Source organism: Desmodus rotundus, chromosome 9 (genome assembly GCF_022682495.2).
Source record: "Desmodus rotundus isolate HL8 chromosome 9, HLdesRot8A.1, whole genome shotgun sequence".
Classification (NCBI taxonomy): domain Eukaryota; kingdom Metazoa; phylum Chordata; class Mammalia; order Chiroptera; family Phyllostomidae; genus Desmodus; species Desmodus rotundus.
In genome coordinates, this window is record NC_071395.1 from 104008858 (window position 1) to 104025529 (window position 16672).

At 38.4% G+C, this 16672-nt stretch overlaps 1 protein-coding gene across 9 annotated transcripts in view; it reads left to right on the plus strand.

Annotated features, from left to right (window-relative positions):
- Positions 1-2957: 2957 nt before the first annotated feature.
- CDK12 (cyclin dependent kinase 12) overlaps positions 2958-16672 on the plus strand; it is a 71807-nt gene continuing 58092 nt past the window's right edge. For 5 of the 9 annotated variants that reach the window (XM_045182178.3, XM_045182177.3, XM_045182180.3 and 2 more), the window contains exons 1-3: positions 2958-4651; positions 9484-9552; positions 9881-10762. In XM_045182178.3, coding sequence (XP_045038113.2) covers positions 3603-4651; positions 9484-9552; positions 9881-10762 — 2000 coding nt within the window. In that variant the 5' untranslated portion in view covers positions 2958-3602. The remainder of the gene's footprint in view (positions 4652-9483; positions 9553-9880; positions 10763-16672) is intronic. The other 4 variants (XM_045182183.2, XM_024572913.4, XM_045182182.3 and 1 more) reach the window with 2 other exon arrangements.

Genomic DNA, 16672 nt, shown 5'->3' on the forward strand with positions numbered 1-16672 from the left:
CAATAATCCTAAGTACTCAAAAAGTTTTTACTTTATTATCATGTCTAAAGTATCGATGTTAGATACACAGCTACAATTCCTCATGGAAGCTTTCTGTACAGATAAACAATAATGTCTATACTAATTATAGGAAGAAAATTTTAAACCTTATAAAGCTTAAAATAGAGTAAACTTTGCCAAATTTTGGTCACAGAATAAAATAAGTTATAATTTCTCATCTAAAAATGCAAATTAAATGACATTGTCAAAAATTTGTACTCAAGAAGATAGTTAAGACATATCATTAAACAAGAAATACATTCAATATGCACATAGGAACAGTCTTTCTGTAGGGTAAGGAGAGGACAATAGCCCTGTCTGGTGTGGCTCAGTGGACTGAGTGCCAGCCTGTGAACCAAAGGGTCACCAATTTTCTGACAGGCAGAAAATTGAAAAGTGGTATAAAAATATAAGATATACAAATTCAGTATAAAGCTACATTTATTCATTCATTCATTTACTAGGGGTCTGTAATCTGTTTCAATAGGTAACAAACAGATAGTTAATAATTATAAGTGCAAGTAATGCTGTTTAATTTTGATGATAAATTTTATTTTTCAAGATTTTATTTGACACATTGTCGTAATTCTTTCTGCCATCCCCACTTTTCCATTTTACTGTGGGTGTGGGTGTATCTGGGTCAAAAACTCGATTTCACAAGAAAAAAAAAAATCAGAGTAATTTATCTGAACTCATGCCAATGTTTAATAACACAGGCCAGTAACTTCATCTAATTGGCCCATTAAATCTCATACCATCTGCCATTATGTCAGACACTGGTGGGGACCTTTACATCCAGGCCCTCTTGCAGCAATGATGGAAATTTACCACACCTGAGTTCTAGTGCTTAATTCTACCCTGGTTTTTCTCTTTCTTTTCTCTTGATAGCATTAGTTTGACTACTTCTATAGATGATTAAAAAGTTCTCATCAGTTCTAGCTCGTGTGGCTCAGTAGATTGAGTGCCAGCCCAGGAACCAAAGGATCACCAGTTCCATTCCCAATCAGGGCACATGCCTGGGTTGTGGGCCAGGTCCCCAGTAGGAGGTGCACAAGAGGCAACCACACATTGATGTTTCCCTGTCTTTCTCCCTCCCTTCCCCTCTCTCTAAAAATAAATAAATAAAATCTTTTTAAAAAGAAGTTGTCATGAAAAGTTTGGTCCTTTCCATTTGTAATCAAGATTTATGGCCTCAAACATTTAAAGTAAAAGTTTTTTTTTTAGTACCCATGTAACCAAAAGCAACAAGACCATTTTCAGGGAGTGATTTTTTGAGAGTAGATCCTTTTATCTTCATTTAGAATGTTTTCTGGCTCCTAATTTTCTGATCCATACACATCCTATCTATTCTTCTTGGCCCAACTCAACTGCCCTTTATAAAGCTTTCTCTTAATACTCCCAGCTTCCTTTTGAACCCAGGCAGTGCTCTGTATCATTCTCACCATATATCTTTGGTATGAATATACTGTCTACATCTTCTTTAAGGGCCCTTACTGGGCACTGTTACACAGAGAAAGGCCTTAAAATATCACAGGTAAATTTGTTGAAGAAAAGAATGAATAAGCGTGGAAAAGTCACAACTTTTCTGTGCCTTAGTTTCCTATCATACACAACCCTATTTCAGAGAGTTGTGAAGATGGAAGGAGTTAATGTGCGCAAAGGAGTTTCAAAAAGTAAAAAATAAGAGGCACTGTAAGATGCTATTTTTCTTATGCATAAATATTATGATTTTCTTGTTCATAGTTATAATCTTCTGTGTGAAGATAAAAAGCTCAATAACTCCGGAAGAGCCACAGATGATCCCAAGAGGTGATGAGCTTTCAGGTTCTTATATTTTAAGCCAATTGGAAAGAGTGCCACACAGTGAAAGAGCTTGTACCTTAGCATAAGACATGAATGTGAATCTCATCTTTAGCACTTGCTTGACTAACTTTGTTAACTTGAGTAAGTTATTTAACTTCTCCGAGTCTGGGTTTCCTTATCTGTAAAATAGGAATGAGGCTATCTCGTTTTGCAGGGTAGTATGAGAATTAGAGATAATGCACGCATTTTATGCTATATAAGTTGTAAGCATTGTTACTATTTAGGGACTTGGGAAGAAATGTCCCCACATTTGCCCTGTGTCCTGTAGACTTTATTTTCATCCTCTTGCCGAACTCAAGAGGCCTGTGGCTTGAAGTGCTCCATTCAGAGATGAGAGGTCCCGAGGTAGTTTTATTTATTTGCAACAATAAAACGAGGAGACATGGGATACATGTCTCAAGCACCAAGGGAAGAAGTTTAGCCATTGCTTACATACACTTTTTGGTCACTTACACTGTTGATTTATTTGCAGTGGCTGGTTGAGGTCCTGTCAAGCTCACCCTGTTTGTTTGTTTTAAATTATATTTATTTTTAGAGAGAGGGAAAGAAACATGGGTGCAAAAGTGAGACAGGGATCGGTTGCCTCTCGCACTCACCCCTACCTGGACGAACCCACAACCCAGACACGTGCTCTCACGAGAATCGAACCAGGGAACTTTCGGGTTGCAGACCACGCCCAAGAAATTGAGTCACACAGATCAGGGTTCACCCTGTTTTTACAGCTGATTTGCAAAACACCGTGCTACATTTTAACAGCAAGAGTAACATTTAGTAAGAACCACCCAGACTTTGAGACCTTTGTCCCGTCTAACATTCCTGGTAGTTAAATGGTACGAAAAAAATAGTTTGCGCTGGAGTCTCCCGAGTATTTCTTCAAAGAGTTATCAATAAAGTTTTGAATTAAAAAAAAAATTCTCCTAACTCCGTATCTTAAAGCTTTGATCCAATGGAAAGCGAGGAGCTTATCGCGAGAATAAGGAGGATCGCGTTTGGTCCCCGGTACGTGCTCTCGCGTCCTTTGGATCGAGCGGTAGAGAGGGGTGAAAGGGAAGCACGAAGTACCGCGAGCTTAGTATTCTCGCGACATTCTTGGGATTGCCCCTCCCCCTCCTCCAAGTGCCGTTTCGGTTTAACCTAGTGTGTGACTGAGTCTGCGAGGGAGTGAGTGAGTGTGTGAGGTGTTGAGGTGAGGCGGAGGCAGGAAAAGGAGCTGCCTCAGGAGCGAGGGACAAAGGCGGTGTGAGGCACCTAGGCCGTGGAACCCGAGCGACAGGAAGCCACCCCGAGCCGGGCTACCGGGTAGGGGGGAAGGCCCGCGCAGTCCTCCCAGGGCTTCAGAGCTGAAGTCGGCCCTGTAGCCCCGGGCCGTCGGCTTCCTACTTCCTCGACTCCCCGGCCCCCGGGACTGAGGATTGGCCCTGCGTGGGGAGGAGGGCAGACGGACTTGAGCGGCTGCCGGTCGTCTCGCAACTCCTCTGCTGAGGAACTCTCATTCCTTCCCTGGCTCCTTCACCCCCACCTCATGTAGGAGGGTGCCCGGGAGTCGGGAGGGAGGAGGAGCCTGCGCCGCGGTCCCTTCCCTCCCCACCCCCTGCTGCGAGCGCTTGGGTAGGCGTGGGGTTGGGGTTGGGGGGAGGGTGGGGGTTACGTTCCGGAGTGCTGGGGAACTTTTTCCCCCTTTTGAGGCCAGGGGAAAGGGGATGCCCAATCCAGAGAGACATGGGGGCAAGAAGGACGGGAGTGGAGGAGCTTCTGGAACTTTGCAGCCGTCCTCGGGAGGTGGCAGCTCCAACAGCAGAGAGCGTCACCGCTTGGTGTCGAAGCACAAGCGGCACAAGTCCAAGCACTCCAAAGACATGGGGTTGGTGACCCCCGAAGCAGCACCTTTGGGTACAATGATCAAACCTTTGGTGGAGTATGATGACATCAGCTCTGATTCAGATACCTTCTCTGACGACATAGTCTTCAAACCAGACAGGAGGGAGAATGATGAACGTCGTGGAACTGATCGAAGTGACCGCTTGCACAAACATCGTCACCACCAGCACAGACGTTCCCGGGATTTACTAAAAAGTAAACAGACAGAAAAAGAAAAAAGCCAGGAAGTTTCCAGCAAGTCGGGATCGATGAAGGACCGGATATCAGGAAGTTCAAAGCGTTCAAATGAGGAAAATGACGACTATGGGAAGGCACAGATTTCCAAAAGCAGCAGCAACAAGGAATCCAGGTCGTCCAAACTCCACAAGGAGAAGGCCCGGAAGGAACGTGAGTTGAAGTCTGGGCACAAAGACCGGAGTAAAAGTCATCGGAAAAGGGAAACACCCAAAAGTTATAAAACAGTGGACAGCCCCAAACGGAGATCCAGGAGTCCCCACAGGAAATGGTCTGACAGCCCCAAGCAAGATGATAGCCCTTCAGGAGCTTCTTATGGCCAAGATTATGACCTTAGTCCCCCAAGATCTCACACCTCCAGCAATTATGACTCGTACAAGAAGAGTCCTGGAAGTACCTCAAGAAGGCAGTCTATTAGCCCACCTTACAAGGAGCCTTCGGCCTACCAGTCCAGCACCCGGTCACCCAGTCCATACAGTAGACGGCAGAGGTCTGTGAGTCCCTATAGCCGGAGACGGTCGTCCAGTTATGAAAGGAGTGGCTCTTACAGTGGGAGGTCACCCAGTCCCTATGGTCGACGCAGATCCAGCAGCCCTTTCACCAGCAAACGTTCTCTGAGTCGGAGTCCACTCCCCAGGTGAGCAATTTGTCTAACAGTCTTTTCTTAAGGTGGGTTATAAGGAACTGGCAATTAGCGATGTTCTGTTGAAATCTCCATCGTTTATTGACTAAGAACATTTTACTATTGGTCAGTCATTCAAGTGAGTGAATCTGGTCTTTTCTGAACCCAGAATTTGAAAAGTGGGGAAAGTTAATGCCTAGAACTGCTAAAGGTAGGTACTTACAGTAGCAGGATCTCAGCTGCAAGCTCCTGTGTGAGAAAAATCATAGGCTTCTGTTAAGTGCATAGAGTTGATACTGGTTTCCAATCTTTTCTAGCTATTTCTGTTGCTTTGTTTTAAAATTTTAAGTGACATTGGTATTACTACTTTAGACTTAATTGGACCTGATTAGAGACAAATTTTCATTTGAATTATCTTGAGGCTCTTTGCCTAGGCCATCTACCATTTGTTCTGTTCACTGAGGCTTCAAACTTAAGTTTATTTATTTCCTAATTGACAATAATTTGATCGCTTACAAAAGACTCCTGTCTTTTCACAGATATTTCTAGTTGAAATTCAGCTGATTAGTCCTTTTTCCTTTTGATGGTAGAGCCTAGTGGAAATTGGCTCCAACGATAATTTGATTTTCTTTACAGCATCACCATTGACCTACTCTGACCAGTGACAATTTTCAAAACCTTTCTCTAAAAAATGGTAATAGTGCCCTTACTGTGCTATTTTTGCAAGAAAGGCATGTTAGTTTGAAATTTAATTATTAGAATGAACAGGAACTGTTCTTGTTTGTAGATGATGAAATGTACCTCCTTTTTTGTGGACTCACTTTTTTTGTCCACGAAGCAGAAGCAGAACGTGGGCGTTGGAGTTACACCTGAGGGGAATCCTAATCTTGCTTTGTGTCCTTTAGCAAATACTTTAATTTCTCCATGCCTGAGTTTTTTTATGTGTAAAATGGGAATAATAACCACAACTTCTAGAGTTGTTGTGAGGATTAAATTAGTAAATATGGAGTTCATAGCACAATGCTTGGTACCTGGAGCCAGTCAGTAAATTCTATGAGAAAGAAAAATGTTGTTGAATACCAATAGAGAAATTATTCTAATCTGAAAAAAAAATGCATATCTTTTATATGCCAATATGAATAATTTTTGTTGACTTAAAGTTATATAATTATTCATAAATTAGTTTGAATTGATCAAGCTGCAGAGTTCTTAGTTGTCAGGGTCTGAAGTTCCTTAGTCTTTTTTTCCTCCATTTTATTATAAATTTTCAAACATAGGAAAGCTAAAAGAATTGTAGTGAGGATCCATAAATGTATCATCTGTATTGTTTAAAAAAAATTTTTTTTATTGACTTTTTTAGATAGAGAGAGAAACATTGATTTTGTTCCACTTGTGGATGCATTGGTTGGTTCTTGTATGTGCGCTGACCTGAAATCCAACCCACACCTTGGTGAATCAGGATGATGGCTCTAACCAGCTGAGCTACCTGGCCAGAGCTTTGTACCACTTGCATTCTGCAATTAATATTTGCTATATGTTTTATGTCTATATGTATCTATCTCTCCATCAGTCCATCTTTTGTTTTGATTTATCTCAAAGTAAGTTGCTGACATCTATAAATGCTTTAACAGGTATACCATTAGCTAGAGTTGACTACTAATGAGAGCTAAAATTTATATATAGGGAAATGGATGTCTTAAGTGTGTACCATTTGTAAAGTTGCTTAGTTTTTTAAGGAACCCTAAGAAATATTCTCAGAATATTCGTTTTTTTGAGGGAGTAGTTTAATAAGGCTATTCTGAGAATTTGTATTGTTGTGGAGTTTGGGAATATAGAAGTACGTTGAGGTTAAAACACTAAAACAAGATTCAATGAGAATTGTGGCTTTGCAGTGATTCCTTTCGGATTCATACCTCAAGTTCTCTCTTCTATTCACTTAATTGGAACTAGTGCAGAAATGGTAAAAACAAATCAACAAAGAAGAGACACACTATGATGGTATAGGGCACAAATATAAGTACTACATAATAATCCTAGAGTTGTGTGCATTTTTAGTTGTTGATTGGTAAAAAACCATCATGTATTTGTATTGTGGATTACATATTTTTCCTCATTCGTTGGAATTCCAAACAGTTAAGTACAAAAATTTCTTAGTGTAAGAGTAGAGGAACTTACAGATCCTCTCTTTGGTATTCTGTGTGTTTTACCTTTGGGAGAGTCAAAATTTTTATATTTTTATTTTTTAATGATTTTTTTAATCGTTTTTTTTTTAAACATTACCATTTAGTCCCCTTATACCCCCCTCCTGACCCCCACCCTGAGTCGAGAGTCAAAATTAAAAAGACAAAATGCTTTGGCAGAAATGCAAACTCTTTGCATTTACCAAATTCGTAGTGATTAATAGTAGCAATTTCATTTTAGATGGGTGGAACCTAACTTAATTCAGGGGGAAAATGCATTTTTAAAAAAAGATTTTATTTTTAGAGAGGGGAAGAGAGGGAGAGAAACATCAATGTGTGGTTGCCTCTTGCGTGCCCCGTACTGGGGAGCCTGGCCCCAAACCCAGCCTTGTGCCCTGACTGGGAATGAAACCAGAGACCCTTTGATGTGCAGGCCGGCCCTCAATCCATTGAGCCAGCCCAACCAGGGTGGAAAAATACGTTTGTTTTTTAAGACAAATTTTTTATTGTTGCCTCAATTTACCTATTTGTTGTCACTCCCCACCCCTTTTTTTATTCCCTTGAAGAGCGCATCTGGGTCTCAAATATAGCATTTGTATCATAAAAGTACCTTAAGTATATGGCCATCCAGATATCCCATTAACAATAGGCTTCTGTTCAGAAATTCAAGGGTGTTTAGCAAAGTTCCTTAGGATTTAGTCAAGCTGAAAGATTATAGAGACAATGCTTTGTATAGCATGGTTTCTGACATTACTTAGTGTTTGGGACTTTAAAAGTTTTTCCTGGGATAGAGGTGCTAGTTTTGTCCCAGCTATAATTCAGAGAAAACCTTGTTTCAGCCAGTTTTTTACAAGAGAAGTACAGTTTTCTTAAAGGTAAGTGGGTATTTGGTAAATCCACTTAACTACTTTCAATAGTTTGTATCCTAATTTCATATGTATGCTGTCATTATTGTTTTGAGTACTTTGAATCTAATAATTTCATATTTTAACGAAGCTTTCAGAGCAAACTTCCAAAAAACAGTAAGAAAACCATGGTTAACATCCTGTGAGTTGTTTCCCCTACAGATATATGTTATTTGTTTTGAAACATTCTGATTCATGCCAGTCTTACCAGTGATTAAAGATGAAGAGAGAGATTGAAGATCTGGAATGGAAACAATTTGTTTTGGACTACTGGGCAAATTATATTTTGTTCAATTATACTTTTAGTGCTAATTTCAGCGCCGCCCCCCCCTCCTCCCCCCCCCCCCCCCCCCCCCGTCCGTCACCTTGAAGCCTAAGCACATTATCCTGTATTAAAAAGCAAAAAGAATTAGAGTTGGGTTTCAATTGAGAATAATCTGCCTCATAGATTAGATTTCACTTCTCCCCATCCTTCCTTAATGAAAATAAATTGAACATGCAGTAATATCTTGCTTGCTCTAGCTGGGTTGCTTAGTTGGTTGGAGCATCATTCCATACACCAAAAAGGTTGCAGGGCTCTGGTTTCCATCCCTAGTTGGCGCACATACGGTACACAACCGATGGATGTTTCTCTTTCTCCCTTCACCTCTAAAATCAATAAATATATCCTTGGGTGAGGATTTAAATATAATAATAATAATAATAATGCTTTGCTTTATGAGTCCCTAAAAGGTTGATTAGAAATCATTTTATATTTGAAAGTATCAGAAGCCATTATAGTTTTGGGAACTTTTAATAAATTATTTTGTTAAGACAGTTTCTCCAGTTTATATATTTTGTTAAGTTCTAACTCATATTTGGGGGGTTTGTTTAGTATAGGCACAACTTAATTATAAACTGAGGATACAAGGAACAAAATCTTTTCCTGGGATCTGCCCATTAAATAGTTCTCTAGTTAAAAAATTTACATTTTGGTGAGGTATGCTAATTATGGTACTTTCAATTTCCTAATTAATATAACTCACCTTTAGTATAAAGTGTGACTTATGTTTTCACTTTATCAGAAATTTCAACCAAAATTCTAAAAGTAAATATTGTGAATATAGGTATTTTCTAGCATGGGGAAACATATCAATCTGCCCTCCTTAAGGTAAATAATTTTTAGCGTTATATGATTGAAATATGTTCTTTTTTTAAGATTTTCTTTATTTTTAGAGTGAGATGGAGGGAGGGAGAAAGAGAGGAAGAGAAGCATTAGTGTGTGATTGCCTGACACTCGTCCCCAACTGGGGACCTGGCTCACAACCCAGGCATGTGCCCTGACTGGGAATCAAACCATCATCAACCTTTCGGTTCACAGGCCAGCACTCAATCCACTGAGTCACACCAGCCAGGCCTGAAATATATTGTTATACAAGATTTTGTTCTAACCTATTTTTTAAATAAACTTTTAAAGAATATTTTTAGATTTACAGAAAAATTGTGAAGATAGCACAGAGTTATATGTCCTGGCACTCAGTTTCCCCATTATTAATATCTTACATTAGTATGGTACATTTGTTACAATTAATGAACCAATATTGGTTTATTATTATGTGATACCTAATCTATTTCTAAGATTGCTAACTTATTCAAAGTGGGGCTTAAAAAATTTTTTTTTATTGCGTTTTAGAGAGAAAGGGAAAGAGAGAGAAACATTGATGGGTTGTTCAAACTTATTTATGCATTCATTTGTTGCTTCTTGTATGTGTCCTGACCCCAGATGGAGCCTGCAGCCTTGGTGCATGGGACAACGCTCTAACCAGCTGAGCTGCCTGGCCAGGGCTCAAAAGTGGGTTTTGTTTGTTTGTTTTTAATACTTTATTTATTTAATTTTAGATGGAGGGGGAGGGACAAAGAGAGGGAGAGAAACATTGATGTGTGATCAGTTTCCTCTCGCAGGCCCCCAACTAGGAACCTGGCCCACAACTCAGTCATGTGTCCTGACTGGGAATCGAACCCACAACTTTTCAGTCCATAGGCCAGTAGTACCCTGTCCACTGAGCTACACCAGCCAGGGCAAGAGTGGGTTTTTTAAGTTACAGTTTTCCATAACTGATGTATTTACCTTTATATTGCTATAGCCTATTCATTAAACTGCCTTTTTCTTTTTCCATTAGGAAATCCTTGAAGTCTAGAAGTAGAAGTCCTGCATACTCAAGACACTCATCTTCCCATAGTAAAAAGAAGAGATCCGGGTCACGTAGTCGACATTCCAGTATCTCACCTGTCAGGCTTCCATTGAACTCCAGCTTGGGAGCTGAACTCAGTAGGAAGAAGAAGGAAAGAGCAGCAGCTGCTGCTGCAGCAAAAATGGATGGAAAGGAATCCAAGGGTTCACCTATTACTTTGGCTAGAAAAGAGAACAGTTCAGTAGAGACTAAGGATACAGGTTTGGAGTCTAAAAAGTTACCCAGAGGTTTAAAATTGGAAAAATCTGCCCCAGATACTGAACTAGTGCATGTAACACATCTAAATGCAGAGGCCAAAAATTCTTTAGATACAGGGAAAGTAAAGGTGGATGAGAACTCTGAGAAGCATCCTGTTCTTAAAGATTTGAAAGTAGAGGGAACAAAAGACTCTAAACCAATGGTGTTGAAGGAGGAGATTGTTACTCCAAAAGAGACAGAGACATCAGAAAAGGAAACCCTTCCACCTCTCCCCACAGTTTCTTCTCCACCTCCTTTACCAACTACTACCCCTCCACCTCAGACACCCCCTTTGCCACCTTTACCTCCACTACCAGCTGTTCCGCAGCAACCACCTCTGCCTCCTCCCCAACCAGCATTTAGTCAGGTTCCTGTTTCTAGTACTTCAGCTTTGCCCCCTTCTCCTCACCCAAGGACATCTACTCTGTCCTCTCAGGCAAATTCTCAGCCCCCTGTACAGGTTTCTGTGAAGACTCAATTATCTGTAACAGCTGCTATTCCACACCTAAAAACATCAACGTTGCCTCCTCTGCCCCTCCCACCCTTACTACTTGGAGAAGATGACATGGATAGGTAAGTCCCACAGTTAACTGAGAAAACTTAACCTACTTTATCTAAGTATAATACATTTTTTGTTCTCAAACTTTGTTAAAACTACTCTAATGCATGGCTATTTAGAATGCTTTTATGAATAGGAAATGCCTTTGATCAGTTTTCAGTGGAAAAATCCTTATTTATGATATTATTTAGGAAGAATTACTAAAGGTAACTCTTAAGTTTATTTACTAATAAGGCTAATTCTGATTCAATTTTTAAAAATACTATTTTTCTCCTTAAATTTTTATGCTGCAAATTTTTTTTTTATCCTTACCATAAGACATTTTTCCATTGCTTTTTAGAGAGAGGAAGGGAGAGAGAGAAACATCATGCGAGAGGGAAGCATCAACTGGTTGCCCTCCGTACTCGCTGGAACTGGGGACTGAACCCAGAATGTGCCCTGACCAGAATTGAACCCCTAAGTTACAGGACTGTGCTCCAACCTACTGAGCCAACTGGCCAGTGCAATTTTGAAACTTTTAAAAGCTCACAAATGATACAATTAACACCTTTACATGCTTCATCTAGATTTACCACATTTTTTGCCACATTTGCTTTAACTGTTGATATTTGACACTTCTGGAGTATGTCTCTAATAATATCAATAACAATATAAATAATATTGAATATTGTCAGTGGTCCCCAAAATGTCTTTTATAGCTGTTTTTTTTTTCCTCCTGATCTAGGAGAAAAATAAACCAGGTTTATTTCAAAAAGTTCTTAAAAAAATAGTTATCATGTAGGAACAATATGTAGGATATTTTCTAATTAGAGTATAAATTTACAATGGGGTGATGGGAAAAGCTCTAATTTTAATGTGTCCTCTGAGTATTGAGAAATGATAGAATGATTATGAAGCATGAATCTGATTTTATGGAAGGCATTAGGAAATATGTTTTATTTAACTTCTTTGCAGGAATAGTTAGGCAAGTACCACCAAACATGATTTAGCAGTGACATATGCCATAACAGTGTTTGTTTTACCATTTTTTTCTACTGAGACCCTGCCCTCCTGTTCTTTAGGATATGAGTTTAGTTTGCTGCACTGAACTTTTGTACTAAGCACAAAAATAAGCACCACTGGTCTTGTATCCTAGACCAATTCCCAATCCTCCATTACTTTCCAAATGACATAGGTAATTTGAACAGTGATACATTTCAGCCCTTCAGATCTATACTTTTCCATACTACCATCTGTGCTTTTAAGAAGGTGCAAGTGTAATGAAAAAAAGGGACTATTTAAAAGAATGGCTCCAATATTATTCATGGTGGTAAATCTGGTTTTGTAGAAAAATTCCATGTGCTTTTAAAAATATTAGTAGGTTGTTATGGGGGGTTGTGGGGTGAATATTAATAGGTATTTATGAATTCTGCCACGTTCTGAGAAGTACAAAGGAAAAGAATAGAACCCAAAATTTATGTAGAAAAGTTTGTTTGAGGTACACAATATACTTAGAGATACAGGCTATATGGTTTTATAGTTTTTGTTGGAACAGTAATATTGTCAGTTGAACATCATCCAAAGGGACCCTAGGCCATTATTTACCCACAAGAACTTCATTTAAATATTAACTTATATAGTGGCTAGAACGATATTAATGTGGCTAAGAATCTTTGTTTTGAAATGTTTATTTAGCTAACCAAATAACTATTGCCTCTACCTACTACCTACTGTGGGTCATGTAGAGTGCAAATTTTCAGATATGGAATGATGTTGATAAATGGCACATAGGGATTTCTATATTTCAGATTGGGGTGAAGGGTAAAGTAAGACCGTTCTGTGCTTAGTTGAATATTTGTGGCTATCTTTAAGAATGTTTATGAGAGAGAATGAAGTGAGCAAACTGTTTTTATTATATATCAATTCTGATTCTGAAAGTCTATATATTTTATTTCAGTCCAATGTAATTATTCTTAAATGCATGGTTATTATCAATTTTTTCACATATAATACAAGTAAATAATTAAAGGTAGAAAAATGGAAATGAAGATTTCTACCACTTTTTTCATTATATATTAATTTTAAATTCAAGATGGTTATTTTGGTCACATATGTATATATATTTTGGGGGGGGGATGTCACTCTATTCATGTACCAGCTGTACCTATTTTTCACACATGAAAAATAATTTTTATGTAAAAAATCTTTTCAGGAAGAAATCTGAAAGTTGCACATGGATTTCACTCATAGTCTTCTCTATCTTATATGAAATTGAAGCAGTTTAAATGTTGAGAATATGATATACATCTTTTTTTGCCCACAGTGCTTTACACATGGTACACAGAATGCAACCAGTAAATATTGGTTATTTGAATGAATAAGTAAAACTGCTGAAGGAGCCAGAGTCAAGGCTTGTGTGAAATGACATGGGGCATGTAGTTAAATCATTTGGCACATGGATTATATAAAGCTTGTATAGAAGATTTGTCCTTTTTTTTTTTTTTAAGATTTCATTTATTCATCCTTAGAGGAAGGGAGGAAAACATCAATGTGTGATTGCCTCTTCTGCACTCCCTACTGGGGACCTGGCCCACAACCCAGGCATGTGCCCTGCCTGACTGGGAATCAAACTGGCAACCCTTTGGTTTTCAGGTGGACACTCAATCCACTAAGCCATACCAGCCAGGGTGGATTTGTCGTCTTCTAATTAAAATCCTTTTGGGGAAAGAATGAAAATTTTCTTTCAAACATATAGATTGGACAGGAGTGTATTACCTGGTATCGAATGCAGGAGTGAATTTAACTAATGGTATTGCAAAAGCCTTTCTGATTTATGATTTACAAATCTTGGCTACAGGAAGCAAAGGCTGCCAAACACCTACTTCAATAGAATGCATTCTTCACGAACATAGCTGTTCATTAGGATCTCTTTCTTTTAAAGAGATCATCTGCATACTGTTTAAAGTTTCAGTTATCCACATAGGGTTTTTAAAATCTTTTTTATTTTATTTTACTTTATATTTTGATAGCCTTATTCATTTGGAGTTTATTAGGCTTCTGTAGAGTCTACACTATTCTTAAAGGCTGTTTATAAAGTATTGAGCTCCCATAGAAAAGAAAGAATCTGTATGAGCATTCAAATTTGATTTAGGATTTTGCTAATCGAATGCCTGGTCCCTATTTTTAATGTAGTAACTCAAATTTTTAATTGAAGTTTGTAAAAATAAATCACTTTTTAAGCAACCTGCTTTAAGAGGAAGAGGATAAATGATCATATTTGAAGTAGTTTATGCTTTTTAAATTATGAGGAAATTAATTTTCTTTTTAAATAGTTTTCTTTTAAAATATTTTTTAACAATGACTTATATTAGAGATGTTTACATTGTACAGATTGAATCCTATCATTATAAATTTCAAAGAGACACTTAAACTTTGGGCAGTCCTGGATCTTGGCAACTTTTTATAAATTTTTTTTAAATTTTATTTATTTTTAGAGAGAGGGGAAGGGAGGGAGAAAGAGGAAGAGAAGTATCAATGTGTGGTTGCCTTGCATGCACCTCCAACTGGGGACCTGGCCCGCAGCCCAGGCATGTGCCCTGACTGGGAATAGAACCAGCGACCTCTCTGTTCACAGGCCTGTACTCAGCTCACTGAGCCACACTGGCCAGGGCAACTTTTTGTAAATTTTTATACATGAACATTATGCAGCCTACTCACCATATGTGTGAATTGTCTACAGGTATAAATGGGGAACGAGGAAGTACTGATATTAAGGTAGATTAACACTTCCTGTTATTGAATCTTTAATGACTTAGATGTTCAGTGTCTGCTTCCCTGTGTTAGAATCTCTTGGCATCCAGGGGAGGGAGGTGAGTTCGGCTGGGGTGGTGGGGTGGAGGGATGGGGAGAAAAGGCAGACAACTGTAATTGAATAACAATAAAAATTTAAAAAAAAATCTCTTGGTATCCATATGTCCCTCAGAACCGTATAGAGCTATATTTTACTGAGTGCCTTACACTAAAGGCTAAAGACCATAATGTTGTTTTATTGCATTTTTATGGGCCATCGTTATTCCAAGGTTTTTGGAACATTGGAATTTGTTGAAACAGGATTTGACCTGTATTCTACTTGTATGCCTTGAATTAATAAGACATACACATCCTGTCAAATACTCATTGTTTTTGGAAAAAGAAGTGCTAATAATGTTATTTTTTTCTGGAGCAATGTATATTTTCACAGCAGCAAATTATATTTGAACCTATAAAGTAAACATTGGAGAAAAACAAGACCTTAAATACAAAACATAGATTGAACTTACATAAAATGATGGTGAGAGAATTCAGATACTTGAATCTAGTGAAGCAGAACCAAGAAGTAATGTATTTCTGAGTCATGAAGAATTGAAATTTATAAAGAATATTCTGCCCTGTCTGGTGTGACTCAGTGGATTGAGCAGCAGCCTGTGAACCAAAGGGTCGCTGGTTTGATTCCCAATCAGGAGGGCACATGCCTGGGTTGTGGGCCAGGTCCCCAGTAGGGGGCACATGAGAGGCAAACCATACATCGATGTTTCTCTCCCTCTCTTTTTCCCTTTCCCTCTGTCTAAAACTAACTAAATAAAATCTTTTTTATTAAAAAAAATATTCTGCTAACCACTATGCTGAAACTAATACAAAATAATACTGAATATAAACTGTAACTGAAAAATAAAATTAAAAAATAGTTTCTGAGGAATACAAAAGACTATCTGACATAAGTTGATAAGTGAGAAATTTTCTTTCCCTGAATGTCTGAAAAATTGGGGAAATTTGAAATGAATATTGTAACCTGACTCAAGAGTTCCCTGGTAATAGGCTTGTCCCCAGGGTAGAAAAACGTAGTACAAATTGTAATGTTGTAAATTCATCTCTTATCGGTGATTTAACAGAGTTTCAGATCATTCTTTGCACTCCCATCTGGTTGATACAGTACAAACTAATCTAGATTCTATTCTGATTTACAAGAGATTAAAATGATGAAAATTGGGCACTGGCCAGGTGGTTCATTGGTTGGAGCATCGTTCTGTACACCACAGGGCATGTATGGAACACAGCCAATCAGTATTTCTCTTTTACATAGGTGTTTCTCTCTCCATCTCTACCCCTCCCCCACCCCACCCCTTTCTTTCTCTCCTTGGGTGAGGATAAAAAAATAAATGATGAAAATTGGTAGGAAGTTTTAGCTTTGGAGGTTGTTTAACACACAAAGGGCAGCAGTATGCTTCAAAGAGGTACATCGCAGCCCTGGCCAAGTAGCTCGGTTGGAGTGTTGTCCTGATATGCCAATGTTGCAGATTTGATTCCCGGTCAGGGTACATACAAGAATCAATCAATGAGTGCATAAATGGGTGGGACAACAAATCCATGTTTCTCTTGTCTCTCTCTCTTGTTCCCTCTTCCTCTCTCTCTCTCTGAAATCAATAAATAAAAAAATTTTAAACGGGTACATTGCAAGGGATAGAACTGTTCTTTATGGTTCTGTGGAAGTATTCCTGAAAGAATTTTAAGCCTCCATCCTCTGTAGTTATCAACTACATATACCTGGCCTCTAGAAATTAGTATGTTAAACTGAACCAACTTGATGGGAGTAACTACCCAGAGAGCTTGTTTTCCAAAAAAAAGTATTGTTTAGCAAAATTATAAGCCTGACTAGGCATCTTATAAAGCTCTTCAAAGGTAACTCAGAGCAACTTTTGTGAATGGAAATGTGCTTAAGTCACAATGAGCTTTAAAAAGAAAAAGAATGACATGTTTTTTTATGACCACTTGTCAAAAAGTGGAGGATTCTCACATCCGTTTCAGCCTTTTGAGATTATTGATGGAACAGAAAAGGCTTACTATGTAAGATGGTTTTATTTGTAGGCATGAATTAGTATGTTGTACTATCTTTTCTAAGGACATGCATT